The 26,550-nt window shown below is 42.3% G+C and overlaps 1 protein-coding gene across 1 annotated transcript in view; it reads right to left on the reverse strand.

Moving 5' to 3' along the window:
- The window catches only part of LOC129723467 (protein stum), a 107,276-nt gene that overhangs the window by 41,826 nt on the left and 38,900 nt on the right, over positions 1-26,550 (reverse strand). Inside the window, exons 3-4 of the mRNA XM_055677700.1 lie at positions 4,396-4,860; positions 1,677-4,334 (exon numbers count right to left, since the gene is read on the reverse strand). Coding sequence (XP_055533675.1) covers positions 1,677-4,334; positions 4,396-4,860 — 3,123 coding nt within the window. The remainder of the gene's footprint in view (positions 1-1,676; positions 4,335-4,395; positions 4,861-26,550) is intronic.

Here is a 26,550-nt window from a genome sequence, read left to right on the forward strand (position 1 = left end):
GTTCGTCGAAAGAAGTCGAGTGGCCGAATGTCATACATTGGGACCACTTTTATACCTTCGGTTTTTCCAGTAATTGCTATACCTTTCTAGGAGAAAGGCAAAAAGATGAAGCAAATCGGTTCAATAGTTTGACCGTAATCGGAAACACGGTGAATTCATTTTTTCAGATACACCATTCCGAGATAAACGCGTAAAAAGTTCCAAGTTTAGCTTATGCGGCCATGACGAGGCGTGCTTCAAGTCGCTCTAACTTTTTCCTTATTGCTCAGATCTTTATGAAAATTTATGACAATGTTCTCAAGAATTTTTACTTAAAGATAATGCAAAAAATAAATTCGATTTTTTGAAAACTAAAAGGTATTTAACCCCTTCAACCAATGCGGTCAATTTTGACAGTTCCACAATATCAACGTCTGCTGAGATGAACTATAGGGTGTTTCATTATGTCTAAGCACGGTTTTCATCACTTTCTTGACAATGCGATACATTTCTCCGCAAAAAACGTAAAATGATCGTGCACAAATGGTGTACTATCCCTGACATTTTACTGAGTCAATGGAAGGAATGAGTATTGGAACGGTTTGAAACGCGCTTCGGGAGTATGGTGAAGATTGCAGCTTTCAGGACAAGCCGAAATCTGGGCGGAATCCAGGTCCTGTAAACGGAACTTTGGACCGGAAAGTCTTGCGTGCTTACACCAATAAGAAGAGTGCCTCAGTTCGGGATGTGGGCAAAAAAGTGAGGTCACCTCTCAGTACTGTCGACGAGCCATTCGTAACAACAGACACAATGAATACCGCTGTTTAGTCTGAGAGTGTCTCAATCGGCGTCTGCTGCCCATTATCTGTAAACATGACCACTTAGTACTGTTTTGGCCAGATTTGGCATCAGTGCACCACTCAAAGGACACGGTAGATACCAGACCCCAACGAAATTAATTTTGTCACCAGGCAAGACCAATTGAGACTTTTTGGGTTTTTACCAATCTCATTTAAAAATTCGCAAATACTGAAAAAAGTGGCCGAATCCATCGCTAATCAGTCGATACTAGAGCTGATGTACAACCTTCGATCGAAAATACGCTAATCGGCATTCCGGTACAGATTCTGTTCATGCATTGACCATGAGGGAGGCTTATAAAGTTTACATTTTTATATATCCTTTAAACAAGAACGCAGTTAAGTGTTTTTAAAAATAATAAACGACCATACACAAAACCTAAAAATAATACACAGACCAAAATCCAGAATTGCTGATTATATTCTCCAAACTTGTAAACTACTGAGAACTTTAGTATGGATGTCCTGATTGACAAAGATTTTCACCATTTCAAAATATTTGAAATACAGTTTTTATGGTTGTTGGTAATTTGAAAAATTGTGGTATTCCAAAACTGAAAACAACTATGCGTCTCCTTTCCAACAGAATCGATGGAGACGCCGTGTTCTAGATTTTCGAAATGTCAACATAGAACAACGGAACCATTTTTAGTCTTCATTTGAGCAGTTTTCTTCTAGAATAACTTAATGATCGATTTACTTTGTTCAGTAAATTATGGTGCGATTGTATATGAATATCCAGTTTTGAAAGCGGACGAATATAGCTGCAACCAGCTAATTTAAACACTCAACAACCTGAATGCCAACTCAGCGCTGACACAGCTATTTTACACTTACCTTTGATCCGCCCCGTGGTGATGGTCATGCGCCATCATCGAGCCGGCATTGGCACTTGCTAGATTGGCACCCTGCTCGTTATACTCGTTGGACACCTTGTGGCCTTCCCCATCGCCGGCAACTTTCATTTCATGGGTCGCCGACGAGGTTGTCAACGCATTACGGCGGCGGCCGGCCGCCAAAGCCTCCTCATCGCCGTCGTCCAGCTCTTGGGAACCTTCCTGGACTTTGGCCATTTGCGGCGTCGAATCCGTTTTGGATAGCTCGTTGTTATCCCTCGAAGCCGGCCGATGAATGCTGGTGAACGAGCGAGCCAACGCTACACTCTTCATTGAAATGAGGCTGTTGTTTTTGCTCAGACCACGTCTGGTTGTTTTTGTGCTGCCCGGTTTATCACGCATGCTAATACGAGATCCCAGCTCGGGGTCACTGTCCTTCGGGGTGCCCGGTTTCTCGTTTAAATTTCTAACTGAAGCCGATTTCATCCGCCCAATAGCTTTGCCAGTTCCAGGTCGAGAACCACTTTTGGAACCGTCCCCTTTTTCCACTTCAGCCACATTACGACTACTTCCACTTCGCATACTCAGTAGACTAAGTAGAGATCCTTTGCTTTGGAGAATTTTTTTCGGAGTCATTCTAGCTTTGGCAGGAGTCACGTCCTTCTTCAGGATTGGCGGGGTCTGTATCGTTTCACCACGCCCCCCGCTGGCACTATCAGGGGTATCAGCAGTCATCATTGCCGCAGTTCCTTTAGCCTCCGTCTGATGATGCAAACTAGATTTAGAATCGGATCTCTTTCCAAGCAGTGAGCTTTTAGAATCACTCTTTTTACTCAACTTTCCCAGCGACTTGTTACTGTCACTTTTCTTCAATGATTTTTCCGAGTCACGCTTTTGAATCTCCTTTGCAGTAGCAGATACGTTGCCAGTCTTTTGCTTTAACTCTCCTTTACTGTCTGTCTTCTTCAACAGATTCTCCGTTGATTGTCGATTCTTCTTGTCTCCTTTCAGTATTTTCGCCCCCCGGTCGGTTGCTTTGACGTTCTTCTCGTACAATCTATTCATTTTTTTCACACTATCTACTTTTAAGGCACTTGCGGAACTGCTTCTTCTTAGCGGTGGTGGTCTTCCCTTAGGACTAACGACCATCTTTTGGGGCGTTCTGCTTCCCGCTTTCGCAGATTTCTCACCAACCCGCGACACTTTCGAAGCCGACGCTTTGCCACTGCTCATACGCGTTCCAGTGCGGCTACTGCTAACTCGGGCACTTTTATCCCGTCGCTTACCACTACCAACCCGATCCAACTTTTCGGTTCCCTTTTTGCCCGATGCCTTTTCGGTTCCTTTTTTGCTACTCGCGCCCTTCTGACCAAAACTCGATGTCAGGTTTTTCAACATCCCTCTTCTGGGTTTTTGATCTTCGTGGTACCCATCAGCGCTTACCTTTGCCCCTTTTTTGGTGCCAGCTTTCGTTTTTCCCTTCTTTTTGTCTTCTTTCACACGGTTACCTTCGGAGTCCTTCCGAATGGCATCTCTTTTTACGCTAAAAGCAGCCTTTGGTTGCTGATGAGGTTGATTTTGTTGATAGTGTTGTTGTTGTTGCTGGTGTTGTTGTTGTTGTTGTTGCTGTTGCTGTTGCTGTTGCTGTTGCTGTTGCTGGTGCTGTTGATGGTCCTTCTTCGGTTCCTCATCGTCGTTTTTTTTGCCGAAATCAATAATGGCCCTAGCTAAGTTGAACTTTCGTTTTGGCTTTGGTGGTTCCTCCTTCTTCCCATCATCTCCAGCGGCGGCTGCGACTACGGCCAACGCTCCCGCAGCTGCTATCGCTCCCAGTCCTCCACTGCCCTTTTCGTTTTTTACCGGAGAAGCTTCTCTTTCCTTGGATTTTCGAGGCGACAGCAAACCTCTTATGTTGAAAATGGGAGTTCGAAGATGCTGTCCTTTTTCCTTTTTAGGCGACTGCTGCTTTTGCTTAGTCGGAGTTTGTTCCTCTAAATCAATTTGTGAATTTTCCATCGAGCTTTTGTCCGGCACCGGGGAAAGCATGACCCGCCTTCTGAATGGTTTGTACGATAGAAGCTTCATATTGCGCATCAAATGCTCCGGAATCTCAACTCTGTCGTTCAGTTCACTCTCCGGCGTTATCGAGGAACGCCCATCATCAGACGCTGCAGTGACGGTTAGTTTGGCACTTCGGGCACGTCGCTGCAATAGGCTTGCCTTGTTGAACACTCCTAGGATGCCTTTCTGCTTTCGGCTGGGGTTGACAATCGGAATCACATCCACATCTGCTTCCGCATCCACATCCGCACCTGCATTGGTTTTCCTCGATTTTTTGCCCTTTTTGGTGCCCTTCTTCGATATGGACTTTTTCCGTCGACTAGGCGAATGCAATGAAATTGCTGAGGTACTAGACTGACGCCGATAGTCCAGGAGGTTATCATCGATTTCGATATCCGGAAAGCGGCTGCCTGTGCGGTTGTAGAAGCCACTGTTTCCCAGGGAGCTGGCGGAGAGAATCCGATTCATCGCGATCTGCTGCTTGCTGCTTAAGTGCGGGTTGATTGGGCTGGTAGAACAGTCGAACGAACGTGACTTCGGTAGGGTTTCGTTTATTATGGTAAATGCGGGTTTTTTATGTTGGCGTGCTTCAGATACTCTGAAAGTGGAAATTATTAGCAATGATTTCCGTACAATGCAAATGCTAGTTGGCTTCTTACCTGAAATGGGAGCCGGTGGCAATTTTGTCTGTGATTATAGGCGTCGTAGCATCGAACTTGTTGTACCGGAGCATCCGCTCATACTCGCTCATGTTTTCACTGTAGGTCGAAGGATCTGGCTTCAAACGACTGGTCGTTGCACAACTGCTGTAGTACTCTTTCTGTGCACCGTGGCCCAGGATGGTAAAAGTAGACGGTTTCACGTTATCTAGAGACTCATAACCGCTGAATGTCGACACTGCGTACAAATTGTCACTCATCGAGTTACGCCGCGAACGTAGGGCTGCAATACGCGGATTCTGGAAGACACCATTCTCGATCGTTCGGTTGAGATTGTTGTTCGCGAACTGTTGGACGTCCGCCACCGTTTGGCTGTTCTTAGGAATCAGACTATTTTGATACTCATACTCCGAGTAGTTAATCCAGTCATTTTGCTTTAGCAGATCCATATCTAGCAGCGGTGGCCTGAGATGAAACAGAAGCAGAATTCATTAGTTAATAGTCTAGTTATAACATAGAGTTACCAAATAGATAAAAAAATGAGACGAGTAGGTTTAATTTCAGAGAATATAAACAATGGATTCTATTTAATTTCAATGAAAAAAAACCTAAATTAATCCACCTAGCGGTCAGACCCAGCCTTTCTCATTCAATTTTTTATTTGTAAAAATAGATTTACATGAACGCTTCAATCCAATAAATGTATATTCACTCTTTAGGTTTAAAATATTGATGTTGTAATCATTACATATAAAAATGCAGTCAAGTCTGTCTGATCCATATAGGCCCGAAAACTACCGAACTGATCGACGTGAAAATTTGTATGTAGGGGTTTTTGGTGCCGATAAAGGTTCCTATGATAGTTTGAGACCCCTCCCTCTTCTGGAAGGGAGGGGTCCCATACAAATGAAACATAAATTTCTGCACAACTCAAGAACAAACCAAGCAAATAGAACCGAATTTGGCATGTGGATGTTTTAAGGGGTAACTAATATGTCCATAATAGTTGGATGAAACACAAAATTGTGCACATCTCGAGAACTAATCAACCAAATGGAACAAAATTTGGCAGGTAAATGATTTTTGTGGTAACAAATATGTACATAATGGTTTGAAACCCGACTCCCTCTTCTATGAGGGAGGGATCCCATGAAAATGAAACACAAATTTCGCACAGCTCAAGAATCAATCAAGAAAATACAACCAAATTTGGTATGTGAATGTTTTTAGGGGTAACAAATATGTCCATAATGGTTTGACGCCCCTCCCTCTTCTGGAAGTACATGTTTCTTCACAAATTTTTGCACATCTCGCGAACTAATCAACTAAATGGAACCATATTGGCAGGTGAATGTTTTTAGTGGTAACAAATATGTTCCATAATCGACCTCAGACAACATTTTGGATTGTAAGATGGCAACTTCCGGTTTCTGGGAAACAGCCGAAAATGGCCGATTTCCACCCAATATAATAATATCCGGATCTAGAATCTGGATCTACTTGTCCCGTATCTCTCGTGACGTCACTGCTGAACAAGTTTGCGAGTTGGCAAAGCAAAGATTGGGCACAAATGACGTTGAAGCTGTTAGGCTGGTAGCCAAGGGAAAGGATATTAAATCGCTGTCATTCATTTCGTTTGAAGTTGGCATTAGTGCTGACCTAAAATCTAAGGCACTTTCGACTTCAACGTGGCCTAGAGGAATGTTGTTCCGCGAGTTTAGAGACAATAATGCTGCTGAAAATTTTTGGAATCCTATTCGATCACTGAATGCAGACCCTCAACAATCTTCAATCATGGATCCGATGTCAACTCACTCCCTAGGACCCCAGGACGAAGTAGTGATGACGGAATAAATTGTATTCAAAACACCATCCTTCCTGTCTTCCAACAACTGGGACGCAATGATAATAGTAATATGGAAGCCCCTAATCCCCCCTCCGCAGTCGTGCCATTCCAGCCAGCGACCAGCAGCCGTCCCAGGCCTGCGTGTGGGCGTGGAGAAGGGGCTTCCAAATATCTAACACAGGCAAGTATGATTCTATTTCTAGATCTTGTCAAGGATCTGATCTGCCTATCGCTTCCAGCATTTCCTCGTTACCGCCTACCATATCTCATCCACTATCTGTTACGACGACGTCCTTTGGTCAATGTACGAAACGAACGAAAGTAACGCATCTTTTACCAAAATGTTCGTGGACTCCGGACAAAAATCGACACTTTCTTTCTTGCTGCTTCAGACTCTGAGTACGATGTTATCGTTCTCACTGAAACATGGCTGGACGATTGCATTTTATCGCCGCAGCTTTTTGGCAGTTCATTCACTGTATTTCGAATGGATCGCAGTAGGGTGAATAGTCGAAAATCGCGTGGTGGTGGAGTCTTGATTGCCGTTTCCTCCAGGCATTGCTGCTGCATAGACCCAGCACCGATTAGTAACACGCTTGAGCAACTGTGGGTAAAAATCCAACTGGATAGGTCATCCGTAAGCATTGGAGTGTTGTATCTGCCCCCTGATCGTCGAAATGATCTTGATGCTATTCAGAAACATGCTGACTCAATTGGATCCGTTCTATCCCGTCTGAATCCCCTCGACATTGCTGTTCTTTTTGGGGATTATAACCACCGAGAGCTACATTGGGTACCTTCGGAAAGCAATGGCCTTGTTGTTGATACAAGTAGATCACGTTTAACCGCAGCTGGAAGTGCTCTGTACGACGCATTCTGTTTCAACGGTTTGACGCGAACAAATCCAGTCAAAAACGCTCGTGCTAGAACTCTCGACCTAGTGCTGGTGAACGAGCCAGCGCTTCAAAACCTTTCTGTGATGGAGGCCGACGATCCTATGGTGAGAATTGAACCGGATCATCCCGCTCTGGATGTGACTGTGACGGAAGTAGTGCCTATTGCACTTGAATTAGCTCCACAACATCGGGGATTAAATTTTAAGCATGTTGATTACGATGTGTTGAACGAAGCGTTATCAGCAATTGACTGGCAATTCATCGATTCGCAAGAGGATCTGACGGACATTGTCGACATGTTTACCGCAACGATTCGAACAGTAATTGAAGCTCATGTTCCACTGCAACGACCGCCGATGAAGCCTGCTTGGGCTAATCGACATCTCCGTGAGCTGAAGCGCCGTAGACGAGCTGCTCAACGAAACTATCAAACAAATCGCACGTTTCTAGCAAAGCAACGGTTTAAACTCGCAAGCAACACATACAAATTTTACAATCAATTCCTGTACTCTCGTTACATTGAGCGAACTCAAAAAAGCTTACGTCGACATCCAAAAAAGTTCTGGTCTTTTGTTCGGTCTAAACGAAAGGAAAATGGATTACCAGCTTCTATGTTCCTCGGTGATTTGTCTGCTGGCACAGCTTATTCTAAATGCGAATTATTTGCTGAGCATTTTAAAGCCGCTTTTTCGTCTTCAGTTGCTACGCCAGATCAGATTGATGCTGCAATACGCGATACTACGCAGGAGAGTTTCGATTGTGGAGTTTTCCAAGTGACAGAAGCGCACGTTTTGAGTGCAATTCGAGAGCTAAAACATTCCACTTGTCCTGGACCAGACGGGATCCCGCCATCATTGTTGAAAAACTGCTCTAACAACCTGGTGGCGCCTCTTGTAAAGATGTTTAATCTTTCTCTGCAGCAAGGATTGTTTCCTACTAGTTGGAAAAATTCATTGCTCACACCGATACACAAAAAAGGGGACAAGTGCAACATAGCTAATTACCCAGGAATTACATCATTATGTGCTTGTTTCAAAGTTTTCGAAATAGTCGTCAGATCAGTGCTGTTTTCATCGTGCAAAAACTATATTTCTAGTGACCAACATGGTTTTTATCCTAAGAGATCCGTCACAACCAATCTGTCGCAGTTCTCTTCGTTGTGTTCTCGCTCAATGGACGCGGGAATGCAAGTGGATGCTGTGTACACGGACTTCAAGGCTGCGTTCGATCGTGTTAATCATGACATCCTTCTACGAAAGCTGGATAAACTGGGGCTCTCCGCTATGCTCGTGAAATGGTTTCGTTCGTACCTGACCGGCAGAGTTGTATGTGTCAGTCTTGGGTCGTCACATTCCGAGCCATTTACAACGTCTTCTGGAGTGCCGCAAGGGAGCAACCTGGGTCCACTTTTATTCTCACTGTTTATTAACGACGTTGCTACAATTTTACCGCGAGGTACACGACTCCTTTTCGCAGACGATGTAAAAATCTTTCGGATTATAGCCTGTCTCGAAGACTGTTTGGAACTACAAAAGTTGCTTGATGCCTTCAGTGATTGGAGCAACCGTAATCTTCTTACCCTGTGTGTAGAAAAATGTCATGTGATTACCTTCAGCAGAAAGCTTCAATCAATTAGCTTTCCATACAGCTTGTCTGGGCAAGCTCTTCAGCGGGTAAGCCAAGTTAAAGATCTTGGCGTAATTTTGGATAGTCAGCTTACATTCCGGGCACACTACGAAGATGTCATTTTAAGAGCCAACAAGCAACTAGGATTTATTTTTAGAATTGCCGATGGATTCCGCGATCCACTGTGCATGAAAGCTTTGTACTGCGCCCTGGTAAGATCGATGCTCGAATCAGCGGTTGTCGCTTGGTGTCCGTTCAACAAGGTCTGGATTGATCGCATGGAAGCTGTTCGGAAAAAAATCGTGCGTATGGCACTAAGGCATCTTCCTTGGCATGACGCTACGAGGTTGCCCCCCTATGAGCACCGCTGCATGTTATTGGGGATTGAGACGTTGGAGAGAAGAAGATCTAACGCACAAATTATCTTTGTTGCGAAGGTCCTGAATAATGAAATCGATTCACCCGCTATTCTCGCAGAATTGAATCTCTACGCTCCAGAAAGGAATCTGCGGAGACGTCAGCTTTTGAACTTGGAGGCAAGGTATAGTCGGTACGGCCAGCATGATGCAATTAGGTTTATGTCTACGAGGTTCAACGAGGTTGCAGAACTATTCGACTTCAACGAACCCATCAACATTTTTTTACGTCGCCTGCGGATTCGCTAATTAATTATTGTTAATCGTCTCTAGTTGTTAATTTTATTCATTAAGACAAAAATTGTCAGATGGAATTTGTAAATATAACATAACAACATAACATAACAATACACAGGAGCTAAAATCGACCACAGATAGCATTTTAAATTCTAAGATGGCGACTTCCGGTTTATGAAAACAGCAGAAAATGACCAAATTCCACCCAATATGAGTTTTTCTTTAACCAGTATGCTGTTCAAAATCCAGAAATTGTCTCTAAATGCCATTATGAAATCCAAAATGGCGACTTCTGGTGTCGGAAAAACAGCGGCAAATGACCAAATACCACCCAATATGGGTATTTCCGGAACCGTAATGATGCACTGGAGCCACAAATCGACTTCAGACAACATTTTGAATTGTAAGATGGCAACTTGCGGTTTCTGGAAAACAGCCTGTAATGGACGATTTCCATTAAATATTAGTATTTCTGGAACCAGAAAGATGCACAGAAGCTAAAAATTTATCACAGACACAATCATGAATTTTAGTATGGTGACTTCCGGTGTCTGGCAAACAGCCGGAAATGACCAAATACCATTCAATATGAATGTTTTCGGAACCAGAATTACGCCCAGATGACAGAAATTGATTTCACAGGCAATTTTAAAGTCCAAAATGACGACTTTCGGCTTCTGAAAAACAGTCCAAAGTGACCAAATATCACCCAATATGAGTTTTTTTTAACCAGTATCCTAAATACCATTTTGAAATCCAAGATAGCGACTACCGGTTTGTGAAAAACCGCCTAAAATAAACAAATACTATCCAATATGAGTATCTCTGGAACCAGAATGATGCAAGGAGCTAACAATTGACCTCAGGCACCATTTTGAATTGCTAAATGGCAACTTATAGGCAACAGTCAGAAATGACCGAATAATACTCAATATGGATATTTCCGTAAACGTGATGATGCATAGAAACCAAACATTGACCCTGGTCACTATTTTGAATTTGAAGACGACCACTTTTAGTTTCTGGAAAACAACCAAAAATACCTCCCAATATGAGTATTTCCGGTGTCAGATTGATGCCAGAAAGTCTGCAGATAATGACAGAATACCACCCAATATGAGTATATTCAGAATTAAGGCGATGTACAGAAGCCAAAAGACGAGGATGTTGTCATTTCGCTAAAACCAATCATTTCAAACGATTTGTTATTTGACTTTGATCATATCCTATGGCCGATTCGTCGTGCATTTGCAGACTTCAAACAAACCGCAAGGAATCAATGAACTTGGAACGTTCAAATAGTACGACACCACATTTAATTTATGTTGAGGCCACATATATCAATCAAAGCAGGTATAGTTTTAAATAGCCTTCGAATTTCTCTTCTTTCCATAACTTCTGAACCACATATCAAATTGTTATGAAGTTTATTATTTGTAAGTTTGAGAGATGACTCGTTCGTATGACACTAGTTATGTTCAAATAAGTCATGTAATCTTTGAGATAATAGACTTTCGTTGTTTTAATAACAATTTAAGACATAACGGTTGCTTAAGTTCGATTATAATCAAACGAAATGGGAACGTGTAGGGCTGCCAAACTTTGAAACCACGTGTTCAATCATAATTCATCAGTTTACCTGATAATGAAGTTTCGTGATTTTCACAAGTCGGCACATTACAAATGAAGTTACAGTTCGATTACAGTAAAATTCAATAGGGTCTTCTGAGGCAGCTAGTCCATTAATTTGACACTAATTCTGTGGAAAGCGGGTCGGCCATCTCTGAGAAAAGTGAGTGAGTCCAAGTAGTCTTCGGAATATGTTCCTTTGCATAGCTGGATTTCACATTTTTAAACATAACAGGTAAAGTAATAGTCCGACTGCAAAACAAATCAATAGGGTCTTATGGGGCAATTAGACCTTCCATTTGACACTGATTTTATGAAATTCGAAACTTAAGGGTTTTATAGGTAGCCCGTTCTTTTGAGACCAATTTTGTTCAAATCGGTTGTGTAGTTTCTGAGATATTGAAGTTTCATGATTTTCACATTTTTAAACATAACCTCTAAACTAAAAATCCGATTACAATGAAAATTCAATAGGGTCTTATGGGGCAAAAAGACCTTTCATTTGCAATTAATTTCATGAAAATCGGTCCAGCCATCTTTGAGAAAAGTGAGTGAGAATAAAAATCTGCACATACACACACACACACATACACACACATACAGAAAATGCTCAGCTCGTCGAGCTAAATCGAGTGATATATGCCATTCGGCCCTTTGGAGCACTTTTATACTTTCGGTTTTGCAAGTGATTGCTATACCTTTCTAGGAAAAAGGCAAAAACGTCGATTTTGTCTTTGTTGGAAAACAGTTTTCCGCTGTGTACTTTCGATCCGCACTGTGTTTTCTTTCAGTTCACAAATTAACTCTTGAGTACACAGGACACCATGAAAAATTTGCTTAAAAAGCCGTACACAACCGTACGAGTCAGCTTACAATCGCCTAAAATTTGCACACAATTGTACGGGCTAGAACTGCGAATATGATCTCGGATTTCACACCGACAGCTCTATGAATGATGAACATATTTCTTTGGTCGACTGTAACTACGCGCAAGCAAAAAGACTTACGTCGATCATCCGTCTCCTCAGGCCGTGCAGGAAAATCTCCACTGTCGACTATCAGTCACTTTCGCTTTAGTTCACGCCAGTTAAGATTTTCGTCGGCCTCTTCTCCGCTATCCTTGTGAAATTCAGTCAAGTGCTTCTTTGCTGATTCAGTTTGCACTCCGTTGCGGTGTATACCTAATCCCCTTCCAATTACGATTTCCAATCTCAATTTGACAACACCGGCGATGAACGCGGAACGTTCATAAAGTTCATATTTTATATCGGTTCAGTATACTGTCAATCGCTACAGGTAATATCTCTTACATTACGATGAGAAAGAGCAGTGCTGAGAATATGCATCCTTGCCTCACTCCACCAGTAACTCGACATTACCCGAGAATGCCTCGTTCTGTGCTTCGATGGAATGCTTCTCTGGAACTTAACGTTTTTATGGTTGAGACGGTCAAAAGGTTTTTCGAGATCATCGAATACCACCAAAAGAGAGTCCTGGAATGCGTTGACTTGCTCCAGACTGCGTTATTATGTGGTCCACACATGATCATCCAACACGGAGTTCAACTTGTTGCCGTCGAAGTGTAGCGTAGATCTTTTCTTGAATCCTCTGAAGGAACACAGTGCAGAGTACTTAAAGCGTTATACGATGACACCCGGTTAAGCATACAGACGCAAGGCATACGGACGCGAGGCATAGTACGCTAGGCATAATTGACGGCAGGCATACGGACACGAGGCATATGGACGCGAGGCCGAACGGACTCGAGGCCGAATTGACGCGAGGCTGAATGGACGCTAGGCCGAATAGAAGCGAGGCCGAATGGACGCGGGGCCGAATGGACACAAGGCCAAGGGGAAGTGATGCGGAATATGTTATTGTCGTCATCATCATCACAGCCCTCTTTCAATAACATGTATTTCACTTCAAAGTGTCATTTGGAAAGCAATACACTCGCGGCCTCCGGCCGACACGCTGTTCGAGCGAATGCTCGCTACCGCTCGTTCGGACTTAACTAAGGGAAGAAAACTCTGTTTGAGTAGACCTAGCAAACAAGTAGATCAGTCGTTTGGGTGTGAGAGGCCGCCGCTTCCGACGGCGGGTCGGTGGCCGGCTCGGACTGCGGGAACCACGGCGGCTTAGTGCCGCCTCGTTTCCTTGCCCTCGATTATGCTTCTTCGCCGCAAGATTTCAAGAAAAGTATTATACCCAACTTAAACTCTTTAGGAATATATTTGCACCTGAACAACATAATTGGATCTCATGAAATCGTACAACATCGCATTCGGCCTCGCGTCCGTTATGCCTTGTGGCAGTATGCCTCGTGATCTGTTCAATCTATCAATAACTGACCTTTTCGGTCCTTTAGGGGCTTTCTGACATTAGTCCTGGCATCACCAAGGCGACGAAAAACATCGTACAATAAAGAAGCCAATGCGTTCTTGCCTCGTATGCCAAAATGTAGCAGGACTTGCCCGGATGGCAGCTTGTGTTCACCAGTGCTCGGCCAATTCGCTCAATCCTAGGATCTCTAGCTTGAAATGAATAGCCTCCCTAGTTATTTGAGCCAGCTTGTTGAACAGAGGTCTGTGAATTCCATGCTCCGACTCGTCTCCGGGTTTTCATGCTAAAACTTGTTGTCAAAAATCCAGTCCGTGATCTATTCCTTTCTGTTTCTGTAACGATTTGAAGATTTCCTAGACAGCAGGTGATTGGCCATCTTAGGTGTAACTTTCGGAGAAAAGGCGTTTTTTATTTCAGCCGCTGATTTTCAATCAGACAGTGTTTGTGTCTGTTTTGGCTAGATGCTTATGGCGACATCAACCGCCTTTGAGAGCGCATATTCTGAAGATTTGGTAAAGCCCATTATGGAGCCCCTCACACCCTGCCTTCGTTTCCACTACTTTTTCGGGAGTGCTTACTCACACCTTGGGGTCCTTATTCGCATCCGGCCTCTACATTTAGAGGCATTTGCAGTATCCGAAACCTGCGAACCAATCCGATCTCCAGGGCCAGGGCCCTGCATCATTGTAATATTCATACCACGACACCACGGTGCAGGTAGATGAGCAGGTAGACGCCAGGTGCCAAAAATTTGTATGCCACGAAGACGGTTTTATCATTGGCCTGCTGCTGAAATCGGAAATTTTCATAAAAAATACACCCTTTTCATTTGTTTGTCATTCTTTTTGAGGTAAAGATAAAAGTAGGTTATTTCTGACACACAATCGCATTCTTTGATGTAGGACAACGAAGAGCTATCATTCATTAACACACAACATAAGGAGCAAGAAAGTAGAAAACTAAAATTAACATCTACCTCATTGTTACTTCCCAAAGCCATTGGTTCCAATTTTAACACCACTTTAATATTATGAGGTCTCAATGTAACGACCAATTCAGCACATAACTCCTCCCTACACTCTCACGGCAAACGGAAGCGTTGGCATAGTTCATGCGCGTCCCTCTATGACAGCAGTGGTATTGGCAAAATAAAAACAGCCGACAGATATCTATTGCGACTATAACGTTACCGTCTAGTTCCCCATACACGAATGTTTTTACTTGCCGTTCACCTTATTCCCATGTCGACGATGGGATGTATGGTTGTATATAACATTCCGTATGTGATAAACACATCCTTCAGCACACAGCCGCTCTATTGCCGAGTTCGCTTTTCTTTGCACAAAGGCTGTCGGTGAGTTGCCGAGTAGTCTGTATTTTACTCCTTACGCTTCTTCTTCCCAAAACCCTTTTTTAACAGCCATCACCCGACATCTATCAATGGCAAATCAAAAAAGAGATGAAAAATGTCTCCGGTGGATTCGGGCTGTCACCGAAACGCACTGTTTGTGTAGTGCGGACATGAATGTCTGTATAAAAAACAGCTTTTTCTCTCTTCTACATTCGCTATCCCGAAGACATCCTTTAAATAATGCCGAATCGACAAACGAAGTACATTTATCGTATCCTCTTGCAATGCTCTGTTGCCAATACGTTCTCAATGTGACTACCGGACTGCTAGCACGGATACAAACAGTAACAGAGGACGTATTCTGAGAAGACAGTAAAAAAAGACTGTACCATTGGAATACCTGCTTGTGAGCATTTCTGCATTTGGGCTGTAACGGCTTATATTATAGAAAGGAGAAAATCAACTGTTCTATTTTCAATCCTATTTGTTCTGTAGAGAACAGTGTGCCAGTTCTCGAGCTATAACCATCACAAATGAAATAATGTTTTTACAAGCTCGTGTCAATTTGGTCTATACCTACCACTATATTCATTAACTTTTCAATTGTAGATTTGTTTGTCCTGAGAAGGACAGTGTTTGTATTGGAACAATAACCCACAATCATTAAACAGTCAGAAACTGTGTTCTGCCGTACCAGAATTGGACCGACGAAAATCAGGCACAATCCGATCCGGTTGCCTTTCGATTCTCCGGCCAATATGCTTCCATTACCCCCAGTACCGGCCGCTTGCACGCAGCATGCTCAGGTCCTCCGCCCAGTATATCCGTTGCCGAGTGCAAAGCGTCCACCAGTCTTGGCACACTCATCGTGTGTAACAAAGAGGCTCATATGATTTGCAAAGAACACCGAAGCATGTTGAAAAAAAAAACGGATGAGTTGATTGTTTTTTTCGCACGCTGGAAGCAAATGCACATTGTGTAAAGAAAGCAAAATACGCAACATCAGAAAGCTTGTATTGTGAAGAGTAAGCGCATAAAGCTCCCGCAAAGAGACTTTCTCGATTGCAACTGATAAAATATAGATAGCGCACATTTATTGCTCATTGATAAGGGCACTATGATGAAACTTCTAGCTGGTTGAAAATTTTTCTTACTGTTTCCTCAATAAAGTATTCTGTAGCGTTTGCGTAGGGCTCTGCGCTATGCTCACTGTGTTATGCTCACTGAGTTTTTTTATTATCACGGTGTAGGTCTATGATAAATTTAGCCCAGACACAGTTAATTTATTGAACAGCACGCAGCTCTGGCTCGCCTACTCAAATGTGTAGTTATATTCCAAAAATTAAAATTATAAAGCAGGCATTCGACGAAGCAAACATTTGCTATTTTTAGTACGGATTTTATTTTGTGCAAATAAAATTCGTACCAAAAGTAGCAAATGTTCGCTTCGTCTAATACCTGCTTTAAGCAGGTATTCCAATGGTACAGTCTTTTTCTACTGTTTCTCAGAATACGTCCTCTATAACAGAGGCTCTGTTACTGTTTGTATTGTATCCATGCTAGCAGTCCGGTAGTCACATTGAGAACGTATTGGCAACAGAGCATTGCAAGAGGATACGATAAATGTACTTCGTGTGTCGATTCGGCATTATTTGAACGCAAAAATTTGTATTTTGAAGCGCAAAAAATCTTGTTACCTTGGTAAGATTTAAAAAAATCTGTATAAAAATCAGCATACGTACTGGAGTTATCCTTCTCGGGAAAAAAAATACAATATAGATTGTTTAACATATATCCCGTGATTCATTCATGCACACGCTTACGCGTAGCATATAAATAAAATAAAACCTCCGACACGCTCAACAGCGTCTGAGTTCATTTTGTTTTTCAACTATATAAAAAAGTTTTATTTGCGACCACATGAAAATCAATAAATGTGTATGAATCTGTATTATTTCCAGAAAATCTGTAATCTGTATATACAGATATCTGCATAAAATATACGTAAAAAATCTGTATAAATACAGATAAATCTGTATATGTGGCATCACTGAGTAGAAAAGAGAAAAAGCTGTTTTTTTATACAGACATTCGTGTCTGCACTACACAAACAGTGCGTTTCGGTGACAGCCCGAATCCACCGGAGACATTTTTCATCTCTTTTTTTATTTGCCATTGATAGATGTCGAGTGACGGCTGTTAAAAAGGCTGTGGGAAAAAGAAGCGTAAGGAATAAAAATAAAATTATTAACTTTTCAAATGCAAATTTTATTTCCATTCTGCAAATTTTATTTCCATTCTGTTGAGTAAAGGACACTGTGCCAATATTCAAGCTATCACCACCATTTATTAGACAGTATATAATATAGGAAGGAGAAAATCAACTGTTCAATTTTCAATCCTATTTGTCCTGTAGAGAAACAATGTGCCAGTGTTAGAGCAATTCCCGATCAGAAAAGCATGCCTAAAAAATTTCAAGAATCTATCTCCACGAGATACAAATAACATATTTTGAAACGAATTTGTATTTTTCCATACGCTTTTGACATCAATTATTAATCTGATCGAGATACCATAACAAACCCTGAAATGAAGTTGTTATGAACCAAAACTACAAACATTTCGTCTGTATCAAACCATGTTATTAGTAACAATGGTTGTTATCAACCTGTTCTACATGCTATCATATTTTGTTAGAAAGCTGATACGTTACTAACAAAGTTCGATATGGGTTTGATACTAGTAGAATAATTTTTGTTTTTTTTTTTAACACTTAACGGGATCAAATTGAAAACACAGCCTGATAGGTTTTTCGCATAAGAAAACTAACAGCATTTGTTTCATTTTTGTTTTGTCCTTCTGATCGGTTTACCACCACCGAACAGAGTATATTTCTTCAAGCTTGTGTTAGCTTGGTTTATACTATGTGTATAACCAAATTTTTAAATGTAGATTTGTTTGTCTTGAGAAGGACAGTGTTCGTATTGGAACAATTGCCCCCAATCATTAAACAAAAACCGAATTCCGTTTCGATTAGTAGTTAATCAGCACTTTTCCTGATGCCTTCACAACAGCTACCATCTGCTTTTTTTTTCATCGGATACTGTTTCCTGCCGCACTCGGTGTGCTTTTTATCTGTCTACAGTAAGCTATTTGCACATTGTCCGTGTGCGAGCAAATTTTGCACTACACTGTAAAAAATCGACACGTTACTGCCAAGTGGATTCCACTTACATCTGTGCTGATAGATGAAATATTTCATATCTACGTGGAATACATTTGTGTTTCAGTTCACAGCTCAAAATCAAGTGTTTTACACTTCAATTTGTTATGTCATGCATACAGAAATCAATCTTCTTATAATCAGATTTCAATGCTTACACACGTCAAATGCCAACACACGTAAAAATACCGTAGATTCCAATAAAAATCGATATGGGTCGACATATTAGAATGATTAGGTTCCTTTATCTACATTCATCACTAAAGAGCATTAGGGATTACCGTATGATTTAGTTTCAGCGTACTGCTACTTCTGCTGCATAATCCACAATGGTCGGAAAATTAAGATTTACGGCCAAAATTATTATTTTGTTGTCAAATTGTTAGTATTCTACTGTAGATAATTTTGTCATATGAGAAAGTATTGTAGTGACAAGTAGCTCCATAAACCACGTGAATTGGGACACATATCAGTTTTTTCCGAAAGAATAAAAAAACCTAAATTATTCCACCTAGCGGTCAGACCCAGCCTTTCTCATTCAAAATTTTATTTGTAAAATTAGATTTACATGAACGCTTCAATCCAATAAATGTATATTCACTCTTCAGGTTCTAAAATATTGCTGTAATCTATTCATATAAAAATGCAGTTCAGTCTGTCTGTCTGTCTGATCCATGTAGGCTCGAAAACTACCGAACCGATCGACGTCAAAATTTGTATGTAGGGGTTTTTGGTGCCGATAAAGGTTCCTATAATAGTTTGAGACCCCTCCCTCTTCTGGAAGGGAGGGGTCTCATACAAATGAAACATGAATTTCTGCACAATTCAAGAACAAACCAAGCAAATAAAACCGAATTTGGCATGTGGATGTTTTAAGAGGTAACAAATATGTCCATAATAGTTAAACGCCTCTCCATTTTCTGGAAAGGAGGGGTTACATACAAATGAAATACAAATTTCTGCACATCTCGAGAACTAATCAACTAAATGGATAATTATACTATTTTTTTCCTAATGACCTAATGCCTAATGACCATAGTTTTTGCCTTTCTCCTAGAAAGGTATAGCAATCACTTGCAAAACCGAAAATATAAAAGTGCTCCAAAGGGCCGAATGGCATATATCACTCGACTCAGCTCGACGAGCTGAGCATTTTCTGTATGTGTGTGTGTATGTGCAGATTTTTATTCTCACTCACTTTTCTCAGAGGTGGCTGGACCGATTTTCATGAAATTAATTGCAAATGAAAGGTCTCGTTGTCCCATAAGACCCTACTAAATTTCATTGTAATCGAATTTTTAGTTTAGAGGTTATGTATCAAAATGTAAAAATCATGAAACATCATTATCTCGAAAACCATTCAACCGATTTGAACAAAATTAGATTCAAATGAACAGGCTACCTGAAATACCTTTAACTTTTAAATGTCATAAAGATTGGACTGGTGGTTCAAAAGTTATGACAAGAAACGTGTTTTGAAGACTGCTTAATCTCACTCATGTTTCTCAGAGATGACTGAACCGATTTTAATAAAATCGGTGTCACATGGAAGGTCTAGTTGCCCCATAAGACCCTATTGATTTGTTTTGCGATCAGACTATTACTTTGCCTGTTATGTTTAAAAATGTGAAATCCAGCTATGAAAAGGAACATATTCCGAAGACTACTTGAACTCACTCACTTTTCTCAGAGATGGCTAACCCGATTTCCACAAAATTAGTGTCAACTAATAAGTCTAGCTGCCTCGTAACACCCTATTGAATTTTACTGTAATCGATATGTAACTTCGTCTGTAAAGTACCGAAATGTGAAAATCACGAAACTTCATTATCTCAGAAACTACACAACCGATTTGATCAATATTAATATCAGATGAGCGGGCTTGTTAAGGGTTAACTAATGAATTATGATTGAACACGTGGTTTCAAATTTTGGCTGCCCTATACGTTCCCATTTCATTTGATTGTAATCAAACTTAAGCAACCGTTTTGTATTAAATTGTTAATAAAACAACTGTACGGGCGAAATGCTGGTTCTCCGGATGGTGGTTAAAGTTGGATGCAGGACCGATCGTGATATCACAGAGTCAAAAATTCGACACTATCTTGTTCCACTGAACAACGTGGTCACTTTCTGCTCTAATCTTTATTGATCGCGATAGAGAATTAGATGTATGGTGTTGTGTCTATAACGTACTTTATTCGAGTGAGAATGAAATATTCTTTCGATCTAGCTTACAGTAAATAGAGCGAATAAAATAATGAGTTTCTCTTTGTGTGGTGTGGAGTTGTGTAGAGTTACATTCGATGTTCCCTTTTAGGGTGATAGTCCTAATATAGCGTTAACATTCCGCCCACCATTGAAATTTAATTTAAATTTACAATTATAATAATGTTTGAATCAGTAGTATAGGAATAATTGTCGGTTTCTGCCTGAGTTGAGGTATGCGTTCTCGGTTTTCTTCGCCGGTTGTATCGGATTGCGGTACAGGTCCTCTCGGGGCCCACTGATCGAAATGTCCTTCTGCATCGATGTTCCTCGACCAACGGTTGTGGGTTGACAGGTTGGATCTCGTTACCAAGCCGGTTGGTCAATCCCCAAGGTATCTGTCAAAAACGCGGCGACTTTAGATGGAGAAACCATAGTCTGGAATAAATTGATGGAAACTAGCTACTTAACTTGTGAGAGGACCCTAAGGCCCTCTCCCATCCAACATTGCCTTGTTAGTTATCTGGAACCTCGAACTACTGGAACGTCGCTGGGGGGTTGTCCTGTATAGGCAAAACACATACTCGAGTGATTGCTCGTTGATAGATGCCGTCCTTGGTCTGAACTTTGATGACTCTAATGTGGCCGTCCCTTCCAGGAGAAACTTCTAGCACTCGACCGAATCTCCACTTCATGGGTGGCAAATTGTCTTCTCGCAGTAACACCATCGTTCCAATTCGGATATTATCTCGTTCATGGGTCCACCGCGTTCTTTGTTGAAGACCAGAGAGATATTCGGTGGACCAACGTTTCCACAGGCGACGCAGATATTCTTGAATGGTTTGCCACTGTGACAATCGATTAGCTGGTATTTCCTCATATGATGGCTCCGGGATGGCTGTTAGAGGGCGGTGTACCAAAAAGTGGCCAGGTGTCAAAACGTCCATATCATCGGGATGATTACTCATAGGCGTCAACGGTCTGGAGTTCAAACAAGCTTCCACTTGACTCAGAAGCGTCAGCATTTGCTCGGTTGTTACGAGTGCAGTCTTGAGGGTTCGGTAGAGATGGGTTTTGAGAGACTTTACAGCAGCCTCCCACAGTCCTCCGAAATGAGGTGATCTTGGTGGTATGAACTGGAACTGAATGCCCTGATTCGAGCACTGGTTGGCTACATGCTCTCGAGTTTGTTGTGAACGGAACAGTTGGGCAAATTCGTTCAAAATGCGATGAGTACCGACAAAGTTGGTGGCGTTGTCGCTGAAAATGGATTTTGGAATCCCACGCCTTGCCGTAAATCGTTTTAGTGATGCGAGAAACGAATCCGCCGAAAGATCGCTAACGAGCTCTAAATGTACGGCCTTCGTTGACATGCAGACGAATACTGCTACATAGCATTTTTGTGGGGCAGCCTTTCGATGAGGTGGCTTCAAATGGAAGGGGCCACAGAAATCCACACCTGCATTTAGGAATGGAAGTGTAGGAGACACACGAGCTGGCGGAAGATCTGCCATAAGTTGGTTCGATACGGTGGGTTTGCATCGAAAGCAAGTGATGCATTGATGCACTACATTTCGAGCAAGATTGCGAAGTCGAATTGGCCAAAATCTTTGACGCAGTGCTGACATTAAGAGCTGCGGCCCAGCATGTAACAAATTGATGTGATAATGTCTCGCAATGAGAAGTGTTAAAGGATGCTTACTGTCTAAAATCATCGGTTGTTTCTGATCATACGAAACTAAGGCGTTGCGCAAGCGACCGCGCACACGTAGAATATCATTCACAAGGATTGGTGATAATGCCTTTATCTTGGACGTAGATTTAACTTGGCCATTTGTTTGAATTGACCGTATTTCATCCGGAAAAGATTCCTGCTGTGATAATTGAACAAGGTTCCGTAAAGATGCTTCAAGTTCGCTTGTGGAAAAGGGTCCAGTTATTCTTAGGTTTCTGTTCCCTTTTTTCGAATTGTAAGAGAATCTTCGTATGTAGGCAACCATGCGTATGAGTTCAGTAAAGGACGATTTAATACCGAAAATACTACTGGTGTCAACAACAGGTAACGAAGTAACGACCTTTTCCTCCAAGTGGTCTGCTTCGAAGAGATCGTCGGTAGTTCTGAGTAGAGTAGGCCAAAACCTGCAGGATTGGCTTAACCAAGCAGGCCCATGCCACCAGGGATTGTATTCGACGAGTTGAGAGGCTGGCATTCCGCGTGAAATCGCATCTGCTGGGTTTTCGGTTCCCGCTACGTGTCCCCATGTGCCAGCTGCCGTGATATGCTGGATTTCTGCAACCTGGTTTGCTACAAATTTCTTCCATCGACTTGGTGTTGCCGCCAGCCAATGGACGACAATCATTGAATCTGTCCAAAAATACGATCGACCGGACACTTGTAATGCTTCTTGTACCCTTTCGTATAAGTGGCTTAATAAAAGAGCTGCTGATAATTCCAGTCTTGGTAAGGAGATTTGTCGTTTCTTCCCAGAGTTTAAGGGAGCTACCTTTGATTTAGCGGTCAGGAGGTGAACGGTAATCGTTCCGGTGGCAGTTACTGTACGTAAGAAGAGACACGCACCGTATGCGCGTTCCGATGCGTCACAGAACCCATGCAGTTCTAAGTTTGTTTCACTGATACAAGGAGCTGCCCATCGTGGTACGGAAAAGGTACGTAGAATCTCTAGGTCCTCGCAGAACTCTTTCCAGGACCTTTGTAAGGGTTCATCCAATGGAACATCCCACGCAAGTTTCAAAGCCCATAATCGTTGCATAAAAAGTTTCGATATCAACACAGTTGGGCCCAACAACCCTAACGGGTCGAACAATCTGGCAGCATCCGACAGTACTGAGCGCTTTGTGATTGCGCTCCTTTCCGGCCACTCTGGTACCTTAAAACGAAAGACATCTTCGAACGGTTGCCACAAAAGACCAAGGGTTTTTACTGGAGATGACGAAGAATCAATTTCTAATACGTCGCGGTTTTCTCGGAGCTCAGCAGGAATATTTTTAATTATGTTTGGGTTATTGGAAGCCCATTTGTGCAAGTTGAATCCTGCCGATTGCAGAAGTGCAATAAGTTGACTGCAAAGCTCCGTTCCTTCTTCCTCTGTATCGGTACCGCCAAGTAGATCGTCTATATAGAAATTCTTAAACAAAGCTTTAGCAGCCCTTGAGTGGGTCGATTTCCCTTCTGTTGCTAACTGTTGCAGACAACGCGTTACCAGAAATGGCGCTGACGCGGTGCCGTATGTAACGGTTAAAAGTTCGTAACACTGAATTGGGTCGGTAGGAGAATCACGCCAGAGGATACGTTGCAGGTGACGGTCTGAAGGATGTACTAACACCTGCCGGTACATTTTTTCTAAATCGGCTACGACGGCATACCGATGACGACGAAAGCGAAGAATGATGCTGTATAGATCGTCTTGTTCGTTGTGACCAACAAATAGAGCATCATTTAGTGATAATCCTGTGTCAGTAGCGCAAGATGCGTCGAAAACCACTCGAAGTTTCGTGGTTGCACTGTCTGGCCTTTCAATACAGTGGTGGGGCATGTAGTATGGATTGGTTTGGAGAAGACTATCCTTGGTTGGATCTACAGGCGACATATGTCCAAGCAGTTCATACTCCCTGATAAATGATGCATATGCCTTTTTCAGTAATGGTTTTGCTTGCAAACGACGTTCCAAAGACAAGTATCGGCGAAGTGCTGTTGCATACGAGTCACCGAGCTGAGCGAGAATTGTTTCCTTTTTCGGGAGTGAAACAACAAAACGTCCAGAGGAATCACGAAAAGTTGTGTTAGAGAAATGCGCTTCACATAAACGTTCCTCTATCGAAAGAGCATTTTCAGAATGGCAAGATTCGAGCTCCCAAAAGCGAGTAAGTTGGTGTTCGAGTTCGGCGTTGCTGCAAACCATTGTCAACGCGGTTTGCTGATCCGGAGTGGTGTCACATTTTCCCGACACAATCCAGCCAAAAACGGTCTCTTTCAGAATCGGCATACTCACTCCTAGTGTCACAAAACCGCCTAGCAATAAATGGTAATACACCTCAGCTCCAATGATTGCATCAATTCGATGTGGCTCATAAAAGTGCGGATCGGCTAAGCACAGAGATGATGGTATTTTCCAGGTCGAGACTGGAACACGGTTCGATGGGATGATTGGTTTAAATTCAGGAAGGATGTGGAATCGTAAATCAGTACAGTAATCAGAGCAGCGAGATAACACCTTAACCATTGCAGACTGTTTGGATTTGGCAGGAGTTGAACTAACACCTTGAAACGAAAGTGGATCGTCCTGTCTACGAAGCATCAATTTTTGAGCGAGTTGTTCACTTATCAAATTTCGTTCTGAACAGCAATCTAAGAGAATTCGAGCCAAAAGAGTGTTTCCCTTGTAGTCTGCCAATTTAACAACTGCCGTCGAAAGAAATACAGCGCTGCGACTTGGGGTAATTTGGGTTGCATAGGCTTCAACAACATTTGCGACGTAGCGAAAGTTTGCGATTGTGGTGGAGACTCGATATAGTTTGTAGCGTCATTGGCACGATTCGGGGGTGTAACGGTTGTCTGCGTCTGGTTTGACTCATGCCTTTGAGCTTGAGACTTATTCGACGGTCGAATGTGTAGCATGGTGTGATGCTTGTTACCACACACGCGACATGCTGAGCTAGAACACGCCCGTACCATGTGGGAAGAGGAGAGGCAATTTATGCAAAGACCCATTCGCTTAACTGTTTCAAGACTTTGGTTGGGATTCAATTTTTGGAAGGAATCGCATTTAAAGGGAGAATGGGACGGTTTTTGGCAGAAAGGGCACGGCTTATTTGTTACTGCAGTTGTTGTAAGAGTTGATTCAATTCTCGGTCTCGACGGAAGTTTCACCGTTTCATGACGATGATCGCGATTGCGCTGTTTCGATTCGGAAAGTGGTTGAAGGGTAGCGAGATGTTCACGTAAAAATTTTAACAACTCTTCATACCTCGGCACCTCACGGCTCTTGTGTGTGCGTTCCCAATGTCGCTGAGTGTCTGAGTCAAGTCGTCTGTATAACAAATGAGCGAGAAGATGAGACCATTCTTCAGGTTGCAAACCAAGCTTTTTTAACTGAAGTAAATTGCGTTCAAAAGAGTCGATGAGGTGAACTAAGGCGTCGAAAGACTCTTTTCTCATCGGTTCCGCTTCCAGAAAACCGTCAATCAATGTGCGGGCGATTATCTTTTTGTTTTCAAACCGCTCCTGCAGCATCGACCAAGCCACTTCGTAATTCGCGGCGGTTACCTTTATCGATTCTACTAACGTCCTGGCATCCTTAGTAAGCACGGTTAACAGATAATTAAACTTGTCGAAAGCGGTTAGCGACGGTTCCTTATCGATCATGCTCTGGGAAGCATCACGAAAACTAAGCCAATCCTTTACACTGCCATCAAAAGAAGGGATTTTGAAAACTGGGAGGTGGATTCGAGATGCTAACGGTTGGCAGGGCAAGGATACGGGAGAGGGAGCAGCTATAGCAGTCGGTTTGGCTAGGTGAGACAGCAGAAAGTCTTTTAAGTCGAAATACCTATTCTCAAAACTCAAACGGTTGGATTTATTCGCAGCATCGACGTCCAGTTTCACTTGCTTCTCTTTTGGATCGGATGCATCACTCTTTAAATCCAAGTCTTGCTCTTGTCGCGATTCTATTTTAGCTCGATTGGTTCGAAACTCGCTAAATAAACCTTCCAACCGATCCAGACGCGAACTGATTTTCGATTGATCTCGGTTTTTGTCGAAGCCGCTAACAAATTGTTCGAGGTTAGACAACGAATCTTCAAGCCCTCGTTCGATTTTGGTCATTTCTCGTAAAGATGTCATTACAATATTTTTATACTCCCCTACAATTCGCAAATTTATAATTTGATAGCGAAAAACACCTTACATCTAAGTGAAACTAGCATGCAGCAATTTATTTCGTGCACCTTCTATTGAGCTATTGAACTCACGCTACCAGCCTATTGTTCTCAACCCAAGCCACGCCGATGTGTGTCCCAGCGAATTGGAGGATGAATAATCGAAAACTTCACAAATAACTCCACTCTGCGGACCTGATATCGTGGTTGTAGATTGAGCACGTTGGTAGAATGTCGAGATGAGCAGTAATCGTCGAAACTGATTGAATGTCGAAATATCACCGGGTCGCATGTGCTCATACGACGGTACCCTTGTTGGCGCTAATTTACCACAATCCGGTTCGAAGGACCATTAATGTACGGGCGAAATGCTGGTTCTCCGGATGGTGGTTAAAGTTGGATGCAGGACCGATCGTGATATCACAGAGTCAAAAATTCGACACTATCTTGTTCCACTGAACAACGTGGTCACTTTCTGCTCTAAT

The sequence above is a fragment of the Wyeomyia smithii genome, chromosome 2 (assembly GCF_029784165.1).
Source record: "Wyeomyia smithii strain HCP4-BCI-WySm-NY-G18 chromosome 2, ASM2978416v1, whole genome shotgun sequence".
Classification (NCBI taxonomy): domain Eukaryota; kingdom Metazoa; phylum Arthropoda; class Insecta; order Diptera; family Culicidae; genus Wyeomyia; species Wyeomyia smithii.